Below are 26,743 nucleotides of genomic sequence, written 5' to 3' on the forward strand. Positions count from 1 at the left end.
GTGGCTGTGCTGACGAGCGGTCTGACAGGTGCCAAGATTGTGGAGGAGTAGCAAGAAGGAGAATCCCGTGTGGAGGGAGCCTTGGCCTAAGCTGTCAGTTCCACTCTCAGCTCTGTTTACCCTGGAGCTGATAGGCCTGTCTGGCCATGCACCCTGTGCCTGGAGGGCTTCATGTTTACTAGGCTATTCTTAGAGACTCTGTGCTCTAGATTAAAGGACTGGGTTGCTAATGATGGGAGGGCAGGCACCAACAGCTGTTGGTTTACCTGACGACCTTGAATTGACTGCACGTGGGCAGCCCTCGGTGCTCAGTTCACCAGCAGGATCAGCTGGGGGGGGGGGGCTGTTCTCCACACATGCATTTTAGACAGGGCTGCACATGTTGCTGCCAGTCCGGAAGCCTGGCTGGGAAGGTTGGGGAGAGGCCACACTAAGGTCCTCTTTGTGCTCAGGCCAGGAAAGGTCGGTTTAGACCCTGCTCTTGCCTGGTCTGGGCTGTGGAATTGCCTTGTGAACCTATAGCATCCGTGAGAGCAGGGACTCGGCAACACAGCGGGTGCAGGACTGTCGTTCTTGAAGTCCAAGGGATCCTCTGGCTCATAGCAGTCAGAAAGGACTGTCCCCACAGTGGGCTCTGAGGCCCGCAGGACGAGCACCCCCACCCGCCCGCCACGCTCTGCTGCTGCTTTCCCTTCTAGGCTTTATCTATAGAACGTTTGAAGAATGTGTGGGTTTCATATGCCAAAATGAAGACAACAGAATTCTCAAGTTCCAGAGTGGAATCCTCCTGGGACTTTACTCCTGTGTGGCTATCTGGTAAGTGTCTTGGATGTCACTAAGTTTCTAGGGGGAAACGTCTCCCAGAAGAGCTCCAGGGAGTATTTCCAGAAGAAAGCCAAAGCCTGTGTAGCTTACACCCGAGTTGGCTGGAGGGCGTCACAGAGTATCCACCCGGAGACAGGGAGGGGTTGTCTAGTCCATCACCTCAACCAAGGACAGGGACGTGGCAGTCTCAGGTGTCCTGCAGTGAGCAGTTGCTACACACACTTCACCAGAGAAACCGGAAAGGGCAGGACCAGGGTGCCTACGTTATGTGCAAATCCTGGCCATTTGCTGTAAGGTACTTGAGCATCCACAGGTCCTGTGTGTGGGGAGAGGGGTCTTGGAACCAGGCCCCCAAGGGGAAGGAGGGGCGGCCACACTGCTTCTGAGGAGGGTGGAGCCTCCAAACCAGTCGTGAGTGGTGCTTGCCCACCTGAACCCACGCACATCAGAGCAGACAGAAACCACGTCGAAGAAGCCGGGACTGCAGGATATGGCCCCCTCAGCAGCGGGCAGCCCTGGGACCTGCAGGCCTCTTCCCCCTGTGCAGAGAAGATGCACACCATGCCCAGGCCTGCTGCCCTGGCTCTCAAGACGAAGGACAGAGACAGGGACCCCGTGCACTTGCCTCATTCTCTCCCCAGACCACCAGCCAACTGCAGCACTCCTCGCCGGAGGAGTGAGGAAGCAGGCGTAACCTGGGGCTTCACCTGTGGAGGCCCTCACGTGGAAGGAGACGGGAGGAAACAAGACTCTCTGGTAGCCCACTCCCCAGGACCCTAGGCTCAGTCCCATCAGCTGGCTAAGCCTTTGACCCAGCCAGCCTCCAGTGATGGCCACACCTGTGCCTGAGGAACAGCAAGCCTCCAACACGGGTCACAGCCAAACGTTCCTGAAATTCCACAGCCACCCCTCAGTCAAAGTCCTTCCAGTCTGTTTCCCAGCCGCCTTCAACTGCACGCAGCCACACTGTCCACCAGAGGTCTTGAGATGAGAGTCAGTGACAATATGGAGACATTCTTATGTAAAATGTCACAAATCAGAGCAGCTTCAGATTTGAATCGAAATGCCTTCTTATTATAAAATTACTTGGGAGAACTCAAAATCTCCAAATTAATTACCCTTGCCAATTAATGTTCAAAGTCAAATTCACTCTTGCCCTGTGGGTTGAAGTTCAATAATAGTCCAAATGTCATTCTAATTTTTTCTGTTTTGACTGGAGAGTTTTTCAACAGTTGTGTCCTAGGCCAATGCGTCTCACATTTAGTGGGCATAAGAGTCACCTGGAAAAGGTGAGCATGGTGGTACACACCTATGCCAACCTCAGCAACATGTCAAAATGCTGCCTCAAAAAAAAATCACCTGGCCCCACCTGTCTATTGAGTAGAATCTGGGGACCTGAGAATTCACATTTAAAAGGGGAGCCCAGGGGGAACTGAGGACACCAGTCTGCTTACACCACTCAGGAGTGCTGGCCCCTGCATCTCTCTTTGGAAAAACTGGAGCAGTTTCTTCAAGCCCAGAATTTATAGTCTGATATGTCTCATTTTTTTAGACTCTAAAGAAAGATGGTGGCTGACATGACCTGGGTGCTCCTCAGGATCTGATTCATTTCAAACCATCAGTGAATTCCGTGTTCTCGGGGCTTCGCAGCCCACAGCCTCCTGTGTTTTCAGGCAGGAGGCCCCCAGAGCCCCGGGGCTGGAACTGCACCCAGAAGCAGTGGACAGGACGTGAGCTCCCTGTCCCCAGGAGTGGCTCTGATGGTCTTACTTCCCTGTGGTGTGCAGGTACGCCAGGCTTCAGAAATGGGATGAATTCCACACGTTTTCCAGCAGAGCCAAACCCCTGGTGTCAAGGAGAACCCCCACCGTTCTCTACTATGAAGGAGTTGCCAGGTACCTGGAGGGGCAAGTCCTCTATCTGCAGAAGCAAATTGAACAACAGCTGGAGAACGCCCAGGACCGTGGGGTGGAGCTGCTCAAGGTGAGGCCCGGGGCCCTGTCCCTCCTCCACTCATGGCCGCCTACTTACTGGGCCAGCCAATTTCTGACTGCAGAATTTACACTAGACGTTTTTTTTTGTTTTGTTTTGTTTTTTTGAGAATTTTAATATTTATTTTTAGTTCTCGGCGGACACAACATCTTTGTCTGTATGTGGTGCCGAGAATCGAACCCGGGCCACATGCATGCCAGGCGAGCGCGCTACCGCTTGACCCACATCCCCAGCCCTAGACGTTTATTTATAATAGACATTTTTGAAGGCAATCCTCCTAAACACCAGAAAGAAGAAAGTATGAGCTGCTTGTATCCCTACTACTCAGCGGTGATTGCTTTTGTGCACTGAGATATCACCTTTCAAGTTCTCTTTGATGTGTGTGCGTACACGTTTCCATTTGTTGTGATTTGCTATTAAACATATTATGAATAATTTCCTGTCATTAAATTAAAACAAAGCATAGTGTTTATCTATTATTATTATATTATATAGCCCAATTATTCTTGGATGAACTTTTCTACAATATTTTATTGCTATTGTTCTGATAAGCAACCTGGTAGATAAGTCTTCGAACATGACAATTTCAAATATTCAACTGATATGTATTAAGAACTAAACTAAGTACCAGAGTAAAAGAATGAGCAAATTAAGCTGGGAGTGGAGGCATATGCATGTAATCCCAGCAATTTAGAAGGCTGAGGCAGGAGAATTGCAAGTTTGAGGCCAGCCTTAGCAACTTAGCCAGACACTGTCTTAAAAAAATAAAAACAAAAATTTCAAAGGACTGGGCGTATACTTCAGTGGTAGAGCACTTGCCTAGCGTGTTCAAGGTCCTAAGTTTAACTCCCCAGTATGGGGTGGGAAGCAAAGTAGATCTGGGTTACCAGGGGGGACAAGCCCCTCAGGGAATGAAGGGTCAAACTGCCGGTGTTAGCATTTACCTTGTTCTCATAAAAACTGAGCACTGATGTGTTTTGTATTGTTGTGTGACAAATTTAATAGCTGGAACCAGCACCCAGGGCTGAGGCTTTATTTGGCTCAGTGGTGGAGCAGGGAGCATGGGCTTGGCGCGTGGGAGCCTCGATTCAACCCCCAGCACCCTAAACAAAACAAACCAACAGCACCGGCTTCCTGTTTGACAGTTAGGCAGGCTGGAGGTCTGGGAGCGCCAGGCTGGGATCTCTGCTGAGGGTCTTAGGAGGCTGGAACTGAGGTAGGGGCCCAGCTGCGTTCTCATCTGTAGAAACCAAGAGTCTGCTTCCAAGTCTTCCAGGCCATGAAGACACAGGCCCGCTTTAGACAAGCTGAATGATAAAACCTGAACAAGGCAGCTGGGCCCACGGAGCAGGGCAGCTCACTGAGCTCTGAATGTTGTCACTCCTGCTTCATGAGAAGAGAGCTTGGGGCTGGGGACGTAGCTCAGCTGGTGGAGTGCTTGGCTTGTGTGCACAAGGCCCTGGGTTCAAAAAAAAGAGAGTAGAGAGTGTTACATGGCCCCGGGGAGGGCTCATTACCGCTCCCCCCCACACACATACACACACCTCAGGGTCTCTTTCCAGCTTACCAAGTCACTGCCTCGGAACAGGTGGATGTTCCGACTTTGCCCACTTGAAGGTGACATGACACGGAACAGGGGTCTGCAGCTCAGATCTGTGCACTGGCTCTCGGGATAGGGAAATCGCTTGGTTATATAAAGCATTACTTTAAAAATGTCACTGGAGAGAGTGAATGTCTCTTACTTAAGAAGATACTCAGGAGGAATCTGAGATATACTTAACTTCATTCAGAAAAAAATATTCTTGGCCATCTTACACTGGATTTAATTTATTCCAAGTTTCTCTTTTCCCCAAATGTCAGGTGCATGAGTCAAATGTCATTGTCACTTTTAGAGATGAATTGAGTACTGATGAAAGTGCCCCTCACTTTTGGTCAACCTGATCAATATGTGAGAACCCAGACAAAAAAATGAGCAGGTGATTAAGTGAAGGTCCATCAATAAATAGTAAAGTGATAAAACCCATTCTCACAAAAGACAGCCAAGGCCCAAAACAAGCAGACGGTGCTGGGATCACAACAAAGGCCTAAAACACTAAGAAGACGGTGGCTTTTGGATTCAGGAAGGGAGCGAGGACCGGGCACAATGCTGGGTGGAGGCTCAGACCCTGGGGGGCAGAGTCTGGATCCTGGAGAGCAGACATTCTTTATTCAGAGGTGGTGGCAGCCGGCTCCAGCCCCACTGAGTCCCAGCCAATTCCATTTAGCCAACTCCCTGGGCCACTTCCATAGGCTATTATTTTTGGTGCAGGCCAGACAAAGAAGGCCACTGTCCACAGGTTGCGTAAGTGGGCCTACCTCACAGGCCCTGTATGACCTTGAGTGCCTCTGCTGAATCAAGGTGTTCGTGACCTTGGCAGCATACTACAAGCAGCCTGCTGGAGGCTTTAGCCGGGGAGCCTACTACAGCCATTTGGGGTCTGCCCTACACAGACACATTCTTTTTTTTTTTTTTTAATCTTTTTTTTTTTTTTTAATCTTTTTTTTTTTTTTTTTTTAGAGAGAGTGAGAGAGGGGAGAGAGAGAGAGAGAGAGAGAGAGAGAGAGAGAGAGAGAGAGAGAGAGAGAATTTTTAATATTTTATTTTTTAGTTCTCAGTGGACACAACATCTTTGTTGGTATGTGGTGCTGAGGATCGAACCCGGGCCGCACGCATGCCAGGCGAGCGCGCTACCGCTTGAGCCACATCCCCACCCCCTAATGGCTCAGTCTTTATTCTCTTTTCTGTTTTGGAGGTTTCTATTGGAATCCCTGCAAACTCAGAGGCCCTCTCCTCAGCTGTTCCTAGTCTACCAATGAACCCATCAAAGGCATTCTGCATTTATTTTCTATTTTATTAATCTCTAGCACTTGTTTTGGGTTCTTTCTCAGGATTTCCATCTCTGTTTTTCTTGCCATCTATTTTATCCATTAGAGTTCATATTAATCATAGTTGCTTCAGATTCCTTGACTGACAATTCTAATATCCCTGCCATGTCTGGTTCTGTTGTTAGCTCTGTCTCTTCAAATTGGTTTCCTTTTCCGTATAATGTTTTCTTGATAGCTGGACATGATGTACAAGGTACAAGGAAGCCGTGTCAAAGGTCTTTAGTGGTGTGGTATAAGGTGTCTGGGAGGGAGGTGTCCTGTGGCCTCATGAGTAGGCTCAATCTTTAGAGAGCCTGCTTAGCTGGACCCTGAGCCTCACAAGTGCAGTGCAGTTGCCTCTCCGAGGGGAGACAGGAGAGCGGCAGTCGGCCACTGCTCTGATGAACCCCCTGGAGGCGAGACTGCTTACGTAGGTCCTCCTGAGAGCACTGGTATATTTCAAAATGATCCCTTTTTGCCTTTCCCTGCTGGAAGCATAAGGGAATCCGCCCCCCGCCCCCTGCCCCCATATTTGCTGCAAGAACCTGGTCAATCTCCTGGAGTGAAACTCTCAAAATGTAAGTTTTTCAAATTTATTTATTTATTTTTTGGTGGTGGTCAAATGCACACAGCACAAAGCCGCCCACTCCGAGTGTGCAGTTCAGCAATGCTATCGAGCACCATCTCCTCCACCTGTCTCCATAACTCTACATCTTGCAGAGCTGGAACTCTGCCCGCTAAGTGCACAGTGGATGAGCCTTTCCGGTTTCTTACGTCCTCTGTTTCCTCACTGATCTCCTCTGGCTCTTCCCCCTTCTGTCCAGAGTGGAGTCCTACCGTCTCCCACTCTTCCTCTAGGTTGTCTCCACCTCGGTTCTGCCAGTTCTTGCTTTGTGATTTTGATGGTTTGCATAAACCTCCTCTTGCTGTGTGGAACCTCTTTTATCTATCTGTCTATCTATCTATCTATCTATTTATTTTTGGAACATCTTTTTAATGACCAAACTCCTCTTTTGTCTCCTATAACTGTTTTTGATTTGAACTCTGTATGTCTGATATTACAGATTTGCATATAACAGTGTGGTAGCTCTGATGGATATCAGATTCTTTCTCCTCCCCAGCATTTGCTGCTTTTTTTTTTTTTTTTTTGGCTGTTTTTTGTTTTTATTTTTCATTGTTCTGGGCTGTTTCTGTGCCCTGGATCAGCATGAAGGCCACTGAAGCTCTTCTCTGGTCTTTCTGAGCCTGTGCCTTTCCTTGGGTGTGCACAGTCACTTTCTAATTCTCTGCACATAGGCAGCTGCTTTGGAATGCTCAAGTGGGGGAGAGAGAGGAATGAAGAGGGGAGGTTCACCAGCCCTTCAGTGCCCCGGGTGTCCCTGCAGCCAGAGGAGGGCTTGTGCCAGCTGCTTGCCTCTGGGACTGTCCCTCTGTGTCAAAAGCAGCAATCAGCGGTCAGAGTGCAGATCCCAGGTATCTGGGGCAGGGTCCTTTTTGTCCATCTTGGTTTCAGCAAGTTGTATGTAGGTCACTCAGGAACTTGTCACAGCTGCTTGCCGTGGGGCTGGCACAGGAGACAGGCAGCTGCTACTGTGTTAAGTGCTGAAGTTGGCCAAAATTTGCTTCAACTCACCGTCCAACCCAGACCGGTGCAAAGCTTCCAAGGACCCCGGAGTTCTGAAAGAGTTGAGTCCTGCAGACTGCCAGGCGGCTGCTGTCTGAGTGGGAGACAGACCCTGGCGCTTCCGGCTCCACCTCTTCTGCCTGGAGTTTTTAGCCCCCAGGTGGCCCCTGATGAGTCTCTGAACTCCTCCGGTGCAGTGCAGGTCCCTTACCCTGGCACTGTTTCCACAGCAGCTTGCCCTGGAGGCCCTGTGTGCGCCTGTCTGTCTGCAGTCTTGGGGGTGGCTGTCTGTCCTGTGTCTCGCCCCTCCTACAGATCTGAGAAGAGCTGGGCAGGTTTTGGTCTGTTCAGATCTCAACTCGTTTACCACGTGGTGATTTCCAAGCTCCTTACGTGCAGAACTAGCCAACTTTCCTCCTAAATTTTCAATCATTCACTTGTACTGCTTTGATAATCAGAGTAAGATGTTTTGTTTTCAAAGCAGTCGCAGATTGGGGATGTGGCTCAAGGGTAGAGCACTTGCTTAGCACGAGTGAGGCCGTAGGTTCAATCTCTAGTACTACCAAAAGAAAAAAATAGTTGTTGTAGAAAACTATTGGCAGGCCACCGTGGTCTGGGGTGGGCCCTGGCGGCCCCTCTGCCTCATGTTACCATTCTATCTACCGTACTTAGTAGGTACGTCTCTGTAACACACTTTCTCCCTTGATTGCTCATATATTTAAAATGTTCCCAAACTTGGGCTGGGGATGTGGCTCAAGCGGTAGCGCGCTCGCCTGGCATGCGTGCGGCCCGGGTTCGATCCTCAGCACCACATACCAACAAAGATGTTGTGTCCGCCGAGAACTAAAAAATAAATATTAAAATTTCAAAAAAAAAAAAAAATTCTCTCTCTCTCTCTCTCTCTCTCTCTCTCTCTCTCTCTCTCTCTCTCTTTCTCTCTCCTCTCTCACTCTCTCTTAAAAAAAAAAAAAAATGTTCCCAAACCATCTTTGGAGGAAATGACTTTGTGGTCAGTGAGCTGTTTCAGACTCTGGTTGTACCATTCTGTTGTTTTCCTTTAGAACCTGGAGAGTCTTGTGGCTCAGAACACTACTGGCCCAGTCTTCTACCCGCGACTCTACCACCTGATGGCCTACGTCTGCATTCTGATGGGAGATGGGCAGAACTGCGACCTGTTCCTGAACACGGCCTTGAGGCTCTCGGAAACACAGGGGAACATGCTGGAGAAATGCTGGCTGAACATGAGCAAGGTGTGGACCCCCGCTCGCGGGCTGCAGGGGGCTGCTCTCAGGAAGCCCCACAGGACAGCTTCCCAGTCAGGCTCTCCCCGGCCTGGGAGGCCCCCGTCTTGGTCCACTCGGGCTGCTAAGACAACACTGCAGCCTGTATGGCTTAAAACAATAGGAATTTACTGCTCATGGTCTGGGAGCTGCAGGTCCAAGATCAAGGTGCCGGATCTGGTGTCTGCCAGGCCTGTTCTTCACCAATGGTGCCGTTGGCTGCATCCTCACATGGTAGCTGTGCAGGGGGGAAGCTTGGCTCCCTCCTGCCCTGTCTAAGGGCTCTAATTCCATCCAGGAGGGCAGGGCCTTCACGGCCTCATCCCTCCCAAGGACCCTGCTCCCCAACGCCATCACCTGGGGTGAAGTTCCAACATAGGGATTGGGCCCTACTGCCCTTCCACCCCCGTGGCCATCCAGCCTGTCTGGGATCCCACACAAAGGGGCTGCATGTCCATGGATCAGGCTTGTGACCTCCTTTTCCCCTTATGTCCCTGTGGACTCTCCCTCACGCAAATCCTGCTAGCATGGCTCCACTCTGTCTTCCTTCCCTCTTCCACTCTGCATTACATTCGTTTCCCGACTTGTGAATGTTGCATGTTGCTTTGTTCCAAAGCAAAAACCTAGTTAGTACCTCGCTTTAAACTTGGTGTTGTTGGGTAGGGGAATGAATTGTGTATATGTGTGTGTGTGTGTGTGTGTGTGTGTGTGTGTGTGTGTGAGAGAGAGAGAGAGAGAGAGAGAGAGAGAGAGAGAGAGAGAGAGAGAGAAGGCCATGTCCCGGGGCTGCTGTGGGCCACAGGTCGGCTTGTCGAGCGACTTGGAAAGCTGGAGGGCCTTAGCATCCTGGGATCGGACGCGCCACACTCACACGGTCAGGAGCACCAACCCACCATTCTCTGTGCCCTCAGGAGTGGTGGTACTCCACCTTGGAGAGCTTGGAGGACCAGTGGGTTCAAACGGTGCTGAACCTCCCTTCCTGGGAGAAGATCCTATCGGGCAAGGTAAACATCCATGATGTTCAAAAGAACAAATTCCTGATGAGAGTCAACATCCTGGACAACCCTTTCTGACACTCCAGGAGGAGGCAGGCGGTGGCAAGAACCGCCCCCGACTCCTCGCCCACCTTCCTCTGCAGCCCGCCTCCTGCACGCTCCTGTTCCCTTGGGGGTTTCTTCTTTCCAGAGGGTCGAGGGGGGCTGCGGGGTCCTGCTCACTCTCCTAACTCCACCCACCCACGCACCTCCACCTCCCCTGAGCTTTGCAGCCTGTTTTCCAGCCCGGGCTGGTCGTATCCTATGGGAAAACGTCAGCACCAAGGCGGGTGGCATCCCGAGTTGTGACACACGTGTTTTTAATTAATGTATTAAACTCAAAATGTTTATTTTAAAATGTCCAGTTGTTAAATCTTTTTAAGGTAACACGAACTTGTAAATGACAAACTTTCATCATGATCTCTAAGGACAAGATTGGAAAAGACACACTTTTGCGTCACCTGACTACAGCTTCCAAAGCCAGGCGGGTGTGCCAGCCCCTCTAGCCATGTGCATCAACAAGTGGGAAATTAGTTTTTAAAAATTGCAATAGAGGGGCTGGGGATGTGGCTCAAGCCGTAGCGTGCTCGCCTGGCATGCGTGTGGCCCGGGTTGGATCCTCAGCACCACATACAAACAAAGATGTTGTGTCCGCCAAAAACTAAAAAATAAGTATTAAAATTCTCTCTGGAAAAAAAAACTTAAAAAAATTGCAGTAGTAATAATTTTGATTATTAATAATTTGGAGCATTTTTATATGCTCAAAGTTGTGTGTGCGTGTGTTGTGTTGGGTGTTTAATTGAGAAACAGTAGCCTTCATCTTTATTTCCCAGATGCCGAGGCACGGCTGTGTGCTTTTCCTCTGGGCAGCACAGCTGAGTCCCCTGGAGCCCTAAGGTCAGCCACAGAGGCTGCAGGCCTGGCTGCTGGGGAGGGAGGGCTGGGCAATCAGAGCTGGGGCTGGGAAGGGAGCCCTGCCACCAGCACACCCCAATCCCACGTGCTCCTCACGCTTCCCATCCCCAGGCCTGGCTGTGAGTGTCAGCAAGGCAGGCGGCGAAAAGCACCCAGGAGCGTGATGAGTAGACACACATCAGTGTCAGACACACCCGCGCACCGAGCTGTGGTCCTGAAGCTGCACACTGTCCCCAACGCCAGCCGAGGCCTCTCCTTTGTCAGTGTCTCCGGCATTTCACAGGCTGTTCCTCCCCTGCTTTCTCTCATTTGCTCATCCAGTAAGCGCCACACGCCGCCGGGCACCGAGCAGTGTTGGAGGTCGAGATACAAAGGCAACAGAGGCGATTCCTGACCTCTGCCTGCTCTGAGGGCCACAGGGAAGACCGACAGATGCCACTCAGCCCGTTCCATGGTGTTCCAACGTTCTGTCTACCCGGACCACAGGGGAAACGGGGCACCGCAGACCCAGGTGTTCAGGACGCTGCTGCAGTGCTGGAAGCCAGGCCATCTCTGTGACATGGTCATAAAAAGCCAGGACACTGAATAAATGGTCAAAGACCCCAAGGACTTCCCATGCCGCCGGCCCAGCCCACTCTCCAGTCTGTTCCCATGGCACCTCCCCTGGCCTCAGGATGTGCATCCTCCACCTTCCGGGCATCCTTGGAAGCAAGGAAAGGTCTTTCTTTGGTCCCTGCCCTCTTTCTGGGTCCACTACTTACCTGTGATTTTTAGAGGCTGGCCTCGGTAAAGGTCTCCACTGACCACTTGTAGGAGGTGATCTGTGGATAAATGAGAGGAAGTCTTCCTTTTGCTTACTGCCTGTGGGCTAAGGCAGCCTGGCCCAACTGGGGTGGACCACGTCACCTGAGGGTGTCCATTTGTCCCTTGAGTCTCCCATTTGCCATTTGTTCCTGGGCAAAGCGAAGGCATTCTTCCTACAGTGCCCTCTGCCACTGACAGCACTTGCCCAGAGGAGAGCAGGCTCCACGTGGCTTCCCTTGTGCCCTGGAGAGACAGAGGCCAGTCCATCGTGCATGCTGCTCTGCCCTGGAAGTGCGCCCTCCTCCCACCCCAGCACTGGCCCTGCTGCTGGAGAAGAGCACGTGTCAGGCACCCAGCAGAGTGACCAGCATCCCAGGAGACCGAGTCTGCCAGGAGCACACCCCGTGCTGGGGGTGCCCGTCCAGCAGACACTTGCCCTCAGGACTTCAAACGCTTCCTTCACATTCTATTTGCTTCTGACCAAGACAAAGCCAAGATGGGCAAGCCTGGAGAAGACAGACAGGGACAGGCAGTCCTCGTTGGAGGCACAGTGGTGTAATTCCCTGAGGTCTGACCACAAATATGACAGCCAAGACATGGAGTCAACCAAGGTCTCCACAGACGCATGGAAGGATAAAGAAAATGAAGTGTGTACACCCAATGGCACACCATTCAGCCACAAAGCAGAAGGAAGTTCTGCCATTTGTAGCAACATAGACTGAACTGGAGGACACGGAGTGAATAACTTAGGCACCGAAAGGCAAATACTGCATGTTTTCACATGTGGGAGCTAAGAAAATTGATCTCCTGGAGGTAGAGAGTGGTATAGTGGTGACCAGAGCCTGGGGAGGGCGGGCGGGTGGTGAGAGAGGATGATTGACAGGTACAGGGTAGCAGGAGTAAGCCAGCTGCCAACAATTAATTGAATAGTTCAAAATAACCAGTGGAGAGGACTTTGAATGTTATCTACACAAAGAAATGACAAATGTCTGAGGGGATAGACCTGTCACTTGCCGTGATCATTACACATTGGACACATGTATTGGAATATCACCCAGAGCCGGTAGAGATCTACAGTTACATTGTGTCAGTTAACAGTCCTTTTTTAAGAAAGGCAGGTGAGACGGGCGGAGGTGGGAAGAAACTGGATGGTAGTCTGGAGCCTGCACCTTCCCCATGTCCGAGTCCACGTGCCTCCACTTTCACAGGAACCCAAGCTTGGTTTCTGGTCCTGACGGGCCCCAGTGAGCAACCTTTGGCAAATCCCTGCTCAGGGCTCATCTCTGAAGGAAGCCAACCGCCTGCCCCGGGGATGGGCGTGGCGCATCTTCTGGTGGACAGCAGATGGCAGCACTGGCTCTGGGATGGTGCAGCCCCGGGACCTCTCCGATTCCTGGGCAAGTGCCTTCTTAACTCCCCTGCACTCTGCAGCACCCCGGGGCGCGTCTCAGGAGCACCAGGCAGCTACTTTTAGGAGAAGGAAGATACAGATAATCCACGAGGGCTTCAGGCCCAGGGCAATCAGAGAAGCGATGCTCTGGGTTTTGTTTTGTGACATTTTTTAGGAGCCTCTGAACACTTGTCACACCTGTGGGCTCCTGGAGGGCAGAGGACAGAGGTCCAGTCCCCATTTTGTCTCCAGCCCTGAGCCCAGTGCCTGGACATATTGCCAGAGCTCAGGAAGCACATGTCAATCAATGAGTGTAGCCACATTTCCACTTGATCGTTTCAAGCTAACTCTGCAGGCAGCCTCAGGAGAATGAACTTAGTACTTACTGAGCAAGTAGACCATCTGGTCCCTCACAGGGACCCACAAAAGTTACTTGCCCTCAGTTGAACTAGCCAGGCTTTGCCCGGGTCACAAGTGAAAAAGAGGCTGCATGGTGGGCAGGTGGGTTTTGGACCCCAGCTGGATGGGTTGGATCCAGTTGCAAGCTGTGTGTCCTTGGGCAAAGCCCCTTCCCATCTGCTCCCTTGTTTGTAAAATGGGGACAATAACAGCACATTGGCAGGGACGCTCACAGGTGGCTGTGGGGTGATTCAGGGAAGTTCTCAGGGTGTGCCCACTGGGTCTGGGTCTGGAGAAGCCTGCTGAGCACGCGGGTGTGTGATGCCATGGGACATGCAACTCCAGCCTTGTCTTGGGGGTTGGGGGCTCAGGGCACAGCCCACCCACGGGAGCAGTCACTCAATGACTCTCCTGAGGAGGTGCATGCACACATTAGCTTTGGAAAGACCACCACTCCTCTTGGTGCTGGGAACTGAACCAGAGCCTTCCACCCTGGGAGCAGGTTCTATACCACTGAGCCCCGCCCCAAGCCACTCTACTTATGGAGAATGGATTAGAAGTGGGCTGGGCAAGATGGAGGCGGGGAGGCAATGATGTGAGCCTGGAATTAGGGTGACCTGCAACCAGGAAGTGCCCTAGAGAGAGACAAGGGCATCGACATGAGACGCTGGAGGAGGCAGAACCAACGGAGATCAGATGGCTCTTCAAGGAGGTGCTCAAAACGAACACACAGAGGCCAGGTCAGGACTGACCCTTGGCCAGCCTTGGCGTGGTGCCATGCTGCTAAAGGGACAGTGTGTCTGCCCTTCCCCCGCCCCAGGCCTCGTCAGCACCCAGGTCTGCACTCCCGACCCCCTTGCCTGGGTCTGCTCAGGTACCCACCCTGCTCCTGACTCTTCGGCCCCCGGCTGCTCCTTACCTTCCGCCACTGCTCTTGAACATGGTGCTCACCTCCCTCACATCCTCCCATCATCTCTGTCCCTCCTGCCCTCCTGCTGGTCAATGTCCAGTTCCTTCTGTCGGGCTGAACTGCAAGGCCACATATGCATTCGCTCTGAACTTCGGATGCCGCCGTCTGCCTATGGTGGGCAAGATGAGCTTGCTAAGACAAAGACCCTTCCTTGTCCAACTAAAAATCCCACCTGCTCTCAAGACGGAATCCCATTTTTGTGCCTGGAATGTCAGGCTTTGAAGGCAGAGCTCACCTCGGTCTGATGCCTGAGGAGCCTGGCACCCTCTACCCGGAGCAGTGCTTTCAAATGCCTCTGCCTCAGAGCTCCTCCTGGGTTGCTGACTGCCTCTGCTGTGGCTTAGGACGAGCTCACCAGGGCAGGGGGGTGCTCATGCTTGTCCCCCTGGCAAGGGTGCAGCCCCGAAGGCCTGCAGGGAGTGCAGGCAGCCCTGGGCCACGTGTGGGACCAGAGGCCGCGAGCACTTGGAGGGAGCAGGAGTGAGAAAGGAGACGTGGCAGAAAGTGGCAGCCCCAGGCACCACCCTGCCCACCAGGTGTCCATTCCAACAGGAAGAGAGGGTGTGGGTGTCACAGAGCTGGGGCCTTCCGAGAAAATGAGGCAATGCAAAGACCCCTCTTCAAACCCGATTCAGGAGACAGAAGTAAAGACAGGTAGTCAGAACAGACAGACAGGGTCCATGGAGAGAATGGAGGCCAATTTGGGTCTGGGAAGTTGGAGGGATTGAAACGTTAATGTCTTCAGAGCCCTTCCTCCACCCTGCTCCTACCTGTGGCTAAGGTGACCTGTCCCAGAGATTGTCCCTCCCTCCAGGGAGTTATCAAAGTCAGTGCACCCTGGGCCCCTTCCGGCCCAGATCACTCCACCAGGCCCCTCCAGCCCCTCTCTTCTCACCTTGGGGCCCTCCCTGCGAGCATCTCCTGGCCCCGTCACGAGCAGGAAGGAGAGAGACGGGGAAGACCAGGGGAACAAAGGAAGCCTGTGGCACCTAGAGGGCACGCTCTCACTTCCTGGGAGACTGGGATAGCGATGGCCCCCTGCCACCTCCCGGAGAAGCCCACGTCACCCCTTTTTAAATAAGCCCTGCTTCATACGCTTGCACTGGAACACGTGGGGAAGCAGGAGAACTGGAGCTATCAACTCGTGTCACCAAGTCGGAAAGATCCCAGACGTTGCTCAGAGTAATAGGCTTCGTCCGGTAGTTCATGGAAGGGAGAGGGAAAGGGAAAGGGGACACTCTCAAGGGAGGAGAGGGACAATGCACCTGTCCTTTACTCCAGTTTTGTTGGGGATTCAAGAGAGGTTTTCAGAGAGTCCCGCTCAGGCTCACCTCTTTACTTTTGATTGACAGCAAGATGACATCAGATTTTCAAGTCCCCACGGCCTTGACAATTTCAGGTCACTTTGTTTGGCTCATGCTGACTGGTTCTAATTGGCTCTTACTCATAAATTCTTACCGATTTTATGGTTAGGAGGAACTATCCTTATCTCCCAGAGTTTCAGGATCAGGTCACAAAAGTCTCTTGGGTCTCTCCCATTGACATTATCTCTGGCCTGCATTTCTCCTGCAGATAACAGGTGGTTTGTTGAGGAATGTGACATGTCTTGTCCACTCAGGCCAGGCGGGGCTGCAGGTAAATTGCTTCTTGGAAAAGAAAGCATGTGGGGGTTGCACAGTGGGCCCAGTTTACAGAATTATCCCCTCCCACTCACGTTCCCACCATCCTCACCTGTCTGCTCCCTAACATGGGGATCTGACCTGGCCCACTGACACACCTCTGAAGGTCACTGGTTCCTGCGTGGTTGATAGCAGTGCGTTCAACAGAACTTCACGGGAAGGAAACGTTCTATTTCTGATCAACGTGACATCCCCCATAACATGGAACCACCAAGCTCCATGGTCAGAGTGACGGAGGACCTGAATTTATTCTAAACTTAAATGGCACCTGACCTGGGCCACCACATAGGACGGTGTGGGTCTGTACATATCTGCATTGAGCTTAAGATGCCAGACACGACCCCGATGTTTCAGCCAGGACTTCTCTACGGCAGGACCAGGCCGGCGTGGCCCAGGAGAGAACGGCCTCCAGAGAACACAGGCTGCCCAGGCTGCGCCTCTCACCAACACGGCGAGTCCAGCACACCAGCCAGCGCGCAGTGGCCGGCCATCAGTCCATTCCACACCAGCCCCGGCGCTCTGCTGGGCCAGCAAGGAGGGCAGGTCCTGAAGGGCTCTGCATCCCTCCGGGCTTACTGTACGTTCTGAGAGGCCCTGAAAAGTAAGTGCAAGTTTTGCTTCTTTTATTTGGTTAAAAAAAAAAACCTTCGAAATAAAAAATTTCTATTCAAAGGCCAAGAGAGAACCGATAACATGGTCTAGATCTGAACTTCAGTCTCTGGGAGTCTGATGGGTCGACCCCAGCACCTTTGCCCACCTCACACTCCCGCAGTGGTTCAGGTGGGCACCCGAAATTACTGAATGCCCCCCCCCCGCCCCCAGGCGAAGCCACCACAGATGTGTCCCTCACACAGCAGGGTGTCTCTGGGGCCAGACTCAAAAGCAAACATGAGAAGGTTGAACCTGCCAGATTTCCTCTTCCCAGAGGTAGGGAGACCCACCACAGGAAGCAGCCCTGCCCTGTGGTCTGGAAGACTCAGGGCCAGAGAAATGGAGTCTGGACTCCCAGCCTGGGCTGAGGACTGCGGCCACAAACAGCCCCCATCCTCCTGCGGGAGGAAGTGCGGAAGCAGCGCTCCCCCCGGGACTCCTTTGAGCCCAGAGGCCTCGGTTTCCTCCCCTGTAAACAGCCAGGCCTCCCACAGCCCCAGCCTTCAGCTGTGGCCCGCAGCCAGGCCCAGGCTCTGGGAGGGATGTGAGGAGGGCGGAGGGCAGGCCCGGGCTGCAGGGTGCTTAGGTCTGACTTTCATTTTTATAGTACATCAGGACCAACGGCCATCACGGCACGGCAGCAACAACTGACACTTACAGGTCCAAGGCTCAGAAAGTCATGCAGGTGTGAACAACACGGGGCCGTCCTTTCCAGAAACTTCCGGCCCAAGGCTGGGAAAGGCAGCCTGCGCCGCACGCGGGGTTTTCTCTTATTATTAGAACATTGGGGTGCGGGGTCAACCTGGCCTTGTGTGCGCTCCTTTTGGTTTTAAAACAAAAAGAAATCTTCATTAGAATATGTTGGGTCCTGACTCAGAGACCATTTCTGAGACAAAGGGTATCTACAAACTGAGCAATAGAAGAAACCAAAGATTTGGTTTTTTAAATGTGTTTTTTAAAAATTTTTTTTATAGTTATAGATGGACAGAATGCCTTCATTATATTTGTTTATTTTTACGTGGTGCTAAGGATCGAACCCAGTGCCTCACACGTGCTAGGCAAGTGCTCTGCCACTGAGCCCCAGCCCCAGCCCTTAAATGTGTTTTTAAAAAATGCTTTTGTTCTTGTAATCCCAAACCACTGTGGTGGGGGTGGGGGTGTTGAGGGAGGCAGGAGAATTTCAGGTTGGAGGCCAGCCTCAGCAACCTAGGGAGACCACCTGTATCAAAAAAAGAAGAGGGCTGGGGATGTGGCTCAAGCGGTAGCGCGCTCGCCTGGCATGCGTGCGGCCCGGGTTCGATCCTCAGCACCACATACAAACGAAGACGTTGTGTCCGCTGAAAACTAAAAAATAAATATTAAAAATTCTCTCTCTCTCTCTCCTCTCTCACTCTCATTTAAAAAAAAAAAAAAAGAAGAAGAGGGTTAGCCCCAGGCAGAGCCGCTTGGGTTTAATCTCTGCACCACCCCAAATGCTTTGTTCAGTATGGCAAGATCTTCGTTGTTAGAAAACGTCCGTGTGGTTGAAGATACACAATAAAGGGTGTAGGGGTGAAATGGCTGCTGAGCACCCGTGTCCTTGGCCAGCTTGTCTGAGTCCCCGTGCAGCCTGGAAACCAGAGCTGGCCTCCTGTGCCCAGGGAAGCACAGCATCCCTCTCGTTCTACTCCTGGGCCTGCCAACACTCTCCCACTCAAGGGTGTAAAGCTATGCGGCCGGGGCTCCTCACGGACCGTCGGCAATCCATGGAATTCACAGAGACCAGAACACTTGAGCGCTTTCACAGTGACTTGTACTTGGGATCCCTGACCACGTTTTTTTTTGGATTGAACCAGGGGCACTTAACCACATCTCAGCCCTTTTCTTCTATTAATTTAGACAGAGTCTTGCTAAGTTGCTGGGGCCGGTCTTGAACTTGCTATCCTCCTGCCTCAGCTTCCTGTGTTGCCGAGATTACAGAAGGGCACCACCACGTTGGTGTCACATGTTATTTGTGACACAGCTCTCAATAGACGAAGACCCCCGGCGACCTGAACCTCTACCACACATGCTACCATCTCCCTCACGTCACCTGCACCCAGCTCCTGAGGAACTCATCAGGCACCCAGCCCCATTGTTTAGATACAGAAGTTAAGGGCTCTACTTTAGACAGAAGGGCTGCCCCACCTTTCCTAACACTGGCTAAGTGACCCTGGCTGGGCAAGTCATATAATCTAAGCCTGACACTCTCTTTCTGAAAATGGGTATAAGATTAGTGCAACTATTATTAGCTCATAGAGCTGTAACAGAATAAGAAATGCCAAGTGCCTGGCACATTGTACCAAGCACCAAGTAACTATTTCTAAAGTGTCTGTTACTCCTACTTATGTTTGTGGTCCCCACGCCAAAGCAGGTTCTGGGAGGAGCTTTATCTTAACTCCTGTCTCCTTGTGCTCAGCACAGTGCCTGGCTCAGAAGAGCTCTCAGTATAGATTGTTGAATGGATAAATGCATCCACCCACCCATCTGCTCACCCAGTCAACAAGCATGAACAGCTGAGGGAGTGGCTGTGCAAAGGCCCAGAGGCACGTGTGTTTGAAGAATAAAGAGGCAGCTGTGGCTGGGGTGGAAGAAATGAAAAGGTTTTATATTTTTTTCTGTTTGATTAAAAATGACCACACAATAACATTCAGAAATTAAAAATGATGTATTAAAATACTCACAGAAGTACAATTGAAAAAGATCAAAAATAATAATGAATTGACATTTTTTCCCTAGTTGGATACATTTCCATTGAGCAACTAGATAGTTCAGAGTTTTAATTTCCTAGGTGATCCCTTTTAGGTGTCCCTTCACGAGACTCATGAAACATTTGGCCTCTTTCTCTGGTTACAAGTCTGGCCCTGGCCACAAGGGCCAGACAACCAGAGGGAAGTGGTGGACCAGTGGGTGGAGGCTCTGCTCCTGGACACCAGCCTCTGGTAAGAGGCTTTTCCAAGCAGCTTCCAGGGCAGGCAGGCTGGCCAGGACAGGCCCAGCGCTCTGGACACTCGCTGCCCTGGGGGAAGGGTCAGGAGGGATCTTCTCCATGAGGCAGAGGCAGACAGTGTGAGGTGTCCACTGGGCAGGGAGGCCAGGAGTCGGGAGGGGAGGAAAGAGAAGTGTGTGGAGCCCACAGGGCACCGGCCTCCCACTCGCATGGTCCTACAGGAAGGAGAGAAGGCAGGCTCACACCTGGGCTCTGGCACTGGGCCTCCCCACCTCACTCCAGCCAGCCACTCACACAGGAGCCTGCTGAGGGCTCCCGAGATCTTGAAAACAGGCAAAGGTCTCGGGTCGAAGGCCAGAGTGCTGGGTGGGAATGGCAGCCAGCTGAAGGGCAGCTACGGCCAGCAGGTGTCCACCAAGCTGTCCACCAAGTCTGTTGGCTGGCGAGTGCAGCAGTGTGGCTGCAGCCGGGGGAGTGGCAGCAGGTCTCAGGGAGCAGCAGAGCTCAGGGGTGGACGGAGGGCTCTGCAGCAGCCCTTTCTCCACTCACCACCTTGGAGCACCTCTAACCCAAGTCGTGCCTTTTCCCTTTAAAATGCTCTTAGGACGCAGCTTCCCACACTTCCCACAGGGGACCGAGGTGGGAGGGGGAGCAGCTCTCAGGACTCCAGGGGGAGGGCCCACGCCCCTGCCCCCACCTTCTGGATGACTCTCTTCCCATTGCCAGGGCTCCGGGCAGTTCTAAAGGGGAAAATGTTTCTTTTAAAACAAAGCACTCTGGGAGATGGGAGAAGGCAACCCGCACTGCGGTCTCAGGAGCTCTGCCAGCCCAGGAAAACCTGAAAACGCAGCGAGGTGGCAGGGCGGCCGTGGAGGAAAGTGAGAAAACAGATCCCCCTCCTTCCTCCACCACGGTTCACTGTTTCAAGTAACGGGGTGGGGGCGAAGGCGAAGGGGGGAGGGACAAACCAACCACAACACCAAAACTGGAAGAGAAGAGAGCGCAGGGGGCACTCTACTCCCACTGATTCCTAAAAGTCTTGACCCCTGGAACCTCCATCGTCTTGGGGGTGGGAAGCTTTGGGGAGACCAGGGCGACTGCCCGGGCCTGCTCTGCTGGAGGCCTGAGGCTTCAGGACATAAAGGATGTGACATTTAAGTAAGTCGACACAACACATAAAATCTGCCCCATGTTTTAGAAAAGCACCAACACCAATTTCTCGAACCTTCTGTAAGCGGCATAGTTAACAGATGCTGTCTAGAAGCTACAACCAAATGGATGGTTCTGGCGCGTGTGATCGGGCCCCTGGCTGCGTGTCCGCCACGGGATCTCCTTCCTCCCATGACAATAAATGCTAAGACTGGTTGAGCCCTTGGATTAAAAGGCCACGTCCACTGGAAACACAGAAGTCTGCTACTGTCTCTGAAAGGCAACCACATCTAAATGGTGGTGACAGGAATGTTTCTGAAATGTCCCAACTGTTAATGACCCCCAAAGCATGTACAAAAACGGCAAGACGTTTATACGTAGGCAGATCCACACCCTCACACCATCTTCTCGACATGCAACGCTGGCCCCACAGCAGGAAGATTAAATAGAATATACACGTCCTTCATTCACGTCCTTTCCTCCCTCTGGTCTACACATGTGTGTGTCCTGGCCTGGGTCCCCAGGGCCACACGTGTTTATGGGCTACATTTTCTGCACAAGAGTCCAGTTTGGGTTGGTTTCTTGTCCAGGATGCTCTGGGTCTTAATTCTTCCGGATGTCCGCATACACCACGGACTCCGACTTGTTGATCTTGTCACTGTGATGGCCGCCGGAGTGGTCTAACTGCGCATATATGACTGGGCCCTGGAAGAGAAGCAGAATTAGAGGTCTTGGGCGACCACGTCCCTACGGGACAGGTGTCCCAACCACGGTCGGGTTGTGGCTCTGGTTCTAAAGCACAGACCCCCCTCGTCTGTGTGTCTGCAAGAAGATTTCCCCTGCAGGACCTCCTGGACCCCTGTCCACCAAGGCTAGGCACAGGTGGCGCCTCTCAAGCCAGCACGGGCGCTTTGTTACACTTCTCTCGTGCGTTTGGAAGCTTACGTGACCACATAACACTCCTCCTCAGGAATACCCCTTGCTTTAGTCCCACAGAACTCTGCAACCTGAGCAATGGCACTCAGTCTTCAGGACCAGATGGCACGTCTGTCAACCTGAGACCTGTGGAAACTATGGAAAACACACTGGGTGCCACTCAAAGACACCATCAATTTGAACTGGTCATTTTAGATAAACAGGTACTGTTATTTTTTTTGTGTCTGGTACTAAGGATTGAACCCAAGGGTGCTTTACCCCTGAGCTATATCCCCAGTTTTTTTCTTTTTATTCTTTCTTTTGAGACAGGTTGCTAGGTTGCTTGGGGCCTTGTTAGATAGACTGCTTGAGGCTAGCCTCAAACTTGGGATCCTCTGGCCTCAGCCTCCCAAGTTGCTGGGATCACAGTGTGCACCACAGTGTGCTCCGACTTCCCCAGGAGGGCCAGGCCCCAGGTACGGGCTGCGGGCTGGTAACGTAGCAGGGCCCGTGTGACTCATAGGACAGTCCCCCAGCACCGCATGTGGCTCCAGCACAGGAGAGGCTCGGCGCATCAGTTTCTTCACCTCTAACACAGCCCTAAGAACAGCATCCACACCTGAATCCACAGGCTGAATGAGGTCCTTGGGCACCCAGGTCTGCCTGTCAGGCCGACTACACATACACCAGTTATCATCGAGCTGCCATCACCCGGGCATCTTATTACACCAACACAATTTGAAACAGGCTGAAGTAACTGACGGGGTCACCGGGGGTCGAAGCCCAGGTGCAGGCATCCGGGTGGGGATGCTCTCCCTGAGGCCCCTAGTGGGTGAGATCAACAGACCACACCGTCCACATGAACCACAGAGACCTCCGACCTGCATCCAAAGCTGCAGGAAAACCGAAGGCTGATCCACAGAGACGCAGAAGACGCTCAGAGGACAGCGTTCCCACAGCTGATAACAGAGCCCTGCCCATGACCCCCGCGGGGAGGGGCCCGCAGGGTGCAGCAGCATCTCCGCAGCGCCGTCAGCGCCGTCCACTGAGCAGGGTCTACCCCTCTACTGCTGGAATCGGGGCCGGTCTCTGACCTGCTCTGACCCACGGAATAAGGCCCGAGGGACATCACCACTGTCACACCGAGGCCCCCACAGGTCTCGTAGCTTGCACTCCTGCACTGGTCTTGGGACCCGCACCCCACACTCTGCGAACAAGCCCAGGCCAGCCTGCTGGTGACGTGGGACACACGGCCCAACTGTCAGACTGTGAGTAAGACCACACTATCGGCCGCCCGGCTGGTCATCCCTCCAGCCAATGCAGGTGCACAAGTCAACTGCTCGCCCCGTCAACAGGAGAGCCTGAGCCAAACACACGGCGGCTCTTCCACGTGAGTGGAAATGCAGAGGAGCCGGGAACAGAGCAGCACAAGTGCACCTGCACCCGCCAGCAAGCCCCCGAGGCCGGGAAGCCCCTCCTAGAGAGAAGGCCCCACTCCCACCCAGGACGCTGCGCGGTTTTCCTTCAAGCTGCTCGGCTGTCTGAGGTCACTCCCTCTGCCCCTGGGATGTGACAGAGCGACTCAGGTCAGGGACCTGTCAGTGGAGGCCTTGGCAGAGGAGGGTCCAGAGGAAGGGAGGAGGTGCCCTGAGCTCGGGACCTGCTAGCGGGTCCTCAGAGCTGGGGGAAGTCTGCTCCAGGGGGTGCTGAGAAGCTGAGGTACACGGGGTCCCCAAGGACCTGGATTTTGAGGGCCAATGAGACTACTCAGGACTGCAGAGGACACCACGAAACCAGCTCAACTTGGAGATGACCCTGCCATTGCGGAGACGGTCACTTGGGTACGCAGGAACAATAAGGAGAAGGACGACAAGACCACACCAGCCTACCTCTTTTTGCAGTAAATCTCTTCTTCACCGAGGGGCCACCCCCAGACACTCCTCCCCCACACTCTCCTTCATGGGCTTTGTTTCCATATTTTCCCTCAAATACTGACTACAACAAAGGGCCTTAAGGACTGAGAATGTTTCCAGAAACAAACGGCCCCACGTCGATGGACCCTTTTAGTGATAACTGGAGAGAAATGTACCTCTGAATTCTACTTTATCAAATTTATTCCCAAGTAAAAACATCCTGGAAGGTGGGCCAGGAAGAGAGGGTTCTGGAAGAACAAAGGGACCTGTCTGCAAACACACGGGTGCCTGAGCAGGCCCCGCGGCGAGCCGGGCAGGTCTCCCCACCCAGAAGGGGTCACTGCGCGGAGGTCTCTCTGAGCTCATGCTCACGGCTGCGGACAAGACACTCTCAGTGCTCACTCCAGTGTGTGAAGAGCCAGGTGAAAGGGCAGCACCTAAGTCCGGTGGCTCTCTGAGGCAAATGCGACCGATACTGACCATCAACTCGGAACTGGAGCAGGACGGGAGGAGCACCCTTCTCAGGACCTGGCGGACGGGCCGACACCAGCTCCGCCACTGACGACTACCCTCGGCTCAGCGCCTGGGCCACAGCTCCGTTTCTACAGGGGCCACAAAGAACGCAGCGTATTCAGCTGCCGAGAGGCGAGGAGGGCAGGCACGCAGCGATCTTACGCATCTCGGGGTCTGCGTATTAGAGCCAGCAAACTCTTAAATATCCCAACCACCTTTCTCCAAAATTGCTGCCTTTTGCAAAACCATGCCCAGGAAACCAATTCTCATCAAGTACTTACACAAAAATTATTTTAAACTAAGCTTCATAAGGGATTTCTGGCTCATTTCCTCCCTGTGCTGCCCCCATTCCCACCCCTGTCCTGAGCGCACGCCTTGTGCTGGGGAGGGCTTCTGGCTCTGCTGTTCACCCTCCCTTTGCCTCCTCTGCCCCTCGGGGTGAAGCAGGGTGACATCTAAGCCAGTCAAAATTCCTGTCCCCTTGCAGGTGACTGGAAGACGTCACAGCGTGTGCCTGATTCTTGGACAATGGGATCGAGGACATGTTTGCTGGGGGGCTTCTGTTAATCAGTCTTCTCCACTCGTCACGATGGTGACCAAGGGCGCACGCCTGGAAATTAGGGTGCTCCTTTTGAAGTTCCCTTTGTGGGAGCTATTATCCTTTTCTTCTTATGGTGAAATAGCAGGGAGCTACTTACTCATCCACAGAGTGACCGCTGACACCGTTCAGTTCTCAGGTGGCGCCTACACAGGGAAACGCAGGAAGATGAGAGAACCCTTGGGATGAACTCAAGGGAGGGTCTGTCAACATTCCTGCCATGTCCCCACTCCCAGCTCTGACTGTCACAGACCCATGTGCACATCACGCAGGCCTAGGGTTAGAAGTGGGGAACAGATGAACCACACCCCAGAGACAAGAGAAGCGATGCCCATGTTAAACGTCTCTCCAAGCTAACACCATTAGCCGGTCCCCAGGGTGACCCAGGTCTGGAACACACGACTAACCCCTACAGCACCACACGGGACTTATCTAGACGTGAAAATCTCCCCCAGGTTGTTTGCCAGAATATCCGCAAACACTTTTCTCGACCTGGTGGAAGAGCCTGAGGTTCTCTGAACACCCCGGGAGTCTCCTGAGAGCAACGCTGGGTGCTGACGTCTGCCTTGGTCCTGTGGCAGCCAGCCGCATGGCTCGTGTGGGCACTCAGATGCCCACGGAAGTGAGGAAAGAGGACACGGCGGACACAGTCAGATAACACATCAGCTCCAACTGAGGGCCGTGCGTCTCCTGCGGCCTCTGCTGAGAGCTACGCTGGACAGGGCCTGGGCTCTCTGCAAGGGAAGCACTCCCGATCGTGCAGAGCAGCACCGTGGTGACGCTGACAAAGCCAGCAGGGTCACTCGCGGACACACCGAGGGCTTAGAATGCCATGGAGTATCTGAGGCCAATGTTCTGACCCGGGACAGTGTCCTCCAAGGCACTGAAGCCCGACAGCACAGCACACTTCACGAGGGAACACTTGCAGAAGTGAGAGGGCCACCTCCGTCTGTCACCCCAGGCCAAGGACACGCGGATTGCACACCCAAGTCATTCACCCTTGGTAAGTCTAACAGAAAGGGTACAAACAGGACCTGGAAGACAGCGAGGAAGGCTGGCGCTCTGCTTTCCTCCCCAGGGATGAGACTGAACCCGCAGCGCTGTGTCCCAGCTGCACCCCAGCCCTCTTTTTGAATCTTTATTTTTTATTTTGAGGCAGTATCTCTCTAAGAAGGCACCCAGGCTGGCCTCGAACTTGCCATCCTCCTTCCCCAGCCTCCTGAGTGCCTGGGATTCCAGGTATGAGCCCCCCACTCTGCTGACAAAAGTGACTTCTACCCAACCTGACCATCGCTGTTTCACTTATTTTGGGGGGGGCTGGGGATTGAACTCATGGCCCACGAGCTACACACATGCTGCCCCTGGGCCTCCACCCAACCCTCTATCTTTTAATTGGACTGCTCTGAGCATTAATGTAAGGTGACCATCAGTGTGGTGAGTCGACCTACTGCTTCACAGGAGACCCCTCTTGATTTGGGTTTTGCTTTCCGTGGTTTCAGTTACCCACAGCCAAACACGGCTCAGAAACAGACACGGGCAAGTCTTTCTCTCCATACTTCATTTTGGATGTTCCCACTTCTGCCCTCCACTTCACCGACCTTTTCTTCTATGGTATCTGATGGGTCTTGCATGGCACCCCATGCCTGTTCAGTTCTGAGTTCCCTGGGATTCTGTTTTACAGATCTACTTTTCCCCTCATTATGTTCAGGGTTTTCTTTATATCCTTGAGTCTGTGGGACTTACAACACCTGTCTGAAGTTCCCTGTCTATGAACCGTTGCCTCTGACATTTCACCAACGGCCTCTCGGCCGGCTCCTCCTGGTTACGAGTCTTCTCCTCTTTGTATGCCTAGTGAGTCTGATGGGTGCCAAACATGGAGAATTGCACAATGTTGGCCATGGGGTTTGCTGTGTTCTTCTAGAGGGCTAGATTCCTTTTCCTCGTCTGGAGTGTCTGTTTCTGGCACTCTGCGGCCACCTCACACTGCACCTATCTCCCCAAACCACTCCCCTCCTGCACTGCAGCAGCACCCTGCAGGGCTGCCAGCTGGTGGCCAGGGCCTGGCTCGTTGTCCTTTCTCCCGGATCACGGAGATGTACAAGCTACTCCCAAATGTCTTAAAGCCCTGTTTCTTCTCTTCCTTCCTAACACGCTTTCAGCAGGAGAGCCACACCCAGAGCCACTCTCAGTCCAAATAGGAGACTGAGGCTCCGGACAGAG

General features: G+C 52.9%; 1 protein-coding gene across 2 annotated transcripts in view; it reads left to right on the forward strand.

Moving 5' to 3' along the window:
- Positions 1 to 9,970, forward strand: part of Adcy10 (adenylate cyclase 10) — a 55,321-nt gene extending 45,351 nt beyond the window's left edge. For both annotated transcript variants that reach the window (XM_077802541.1, XM_077802542.1), the window contains 4 exons: positions 699 to 816; positions 2,613 to 2,808; positions 8,407 to 8,595; positions 9,537 to 9,970. In XM_077802541.1, the coding sequence (XP_077658667.1) occupies positions 699 to 816; positions 2,613 to 2,808; positions 8,407 to 8,595; positions 9,537 to 9,698 (665 nt within the window). In that variant the 3' untranslated portion in view covers positions 9,699 to 9,970. The remainder of the gene's footprint in view (positions 1 to 698; positions 817 to 2,612; positions 2,809 to 8,406; positions 8,596 to 9,536) is intronic.
- The last annotated feature ends 16,773 nt before the right edge of the window (positions 9,971 to 26,743 follow it).

Source organism: Urocitellus parryii, chromosome 9 (genome assembly GCF_045843805.1).
Source record: "Urocitellus parryii isolate mUroPar1 chromosome 9, mUroPar1.hap1, whole genome shotgun sequence".
Taxonomy (NCBI): Eukaryota; Metazoa; Chordata; class Mammalia; order Rodentia; family Sciuridae; genus Urocitellus; species Urocitellus parryii.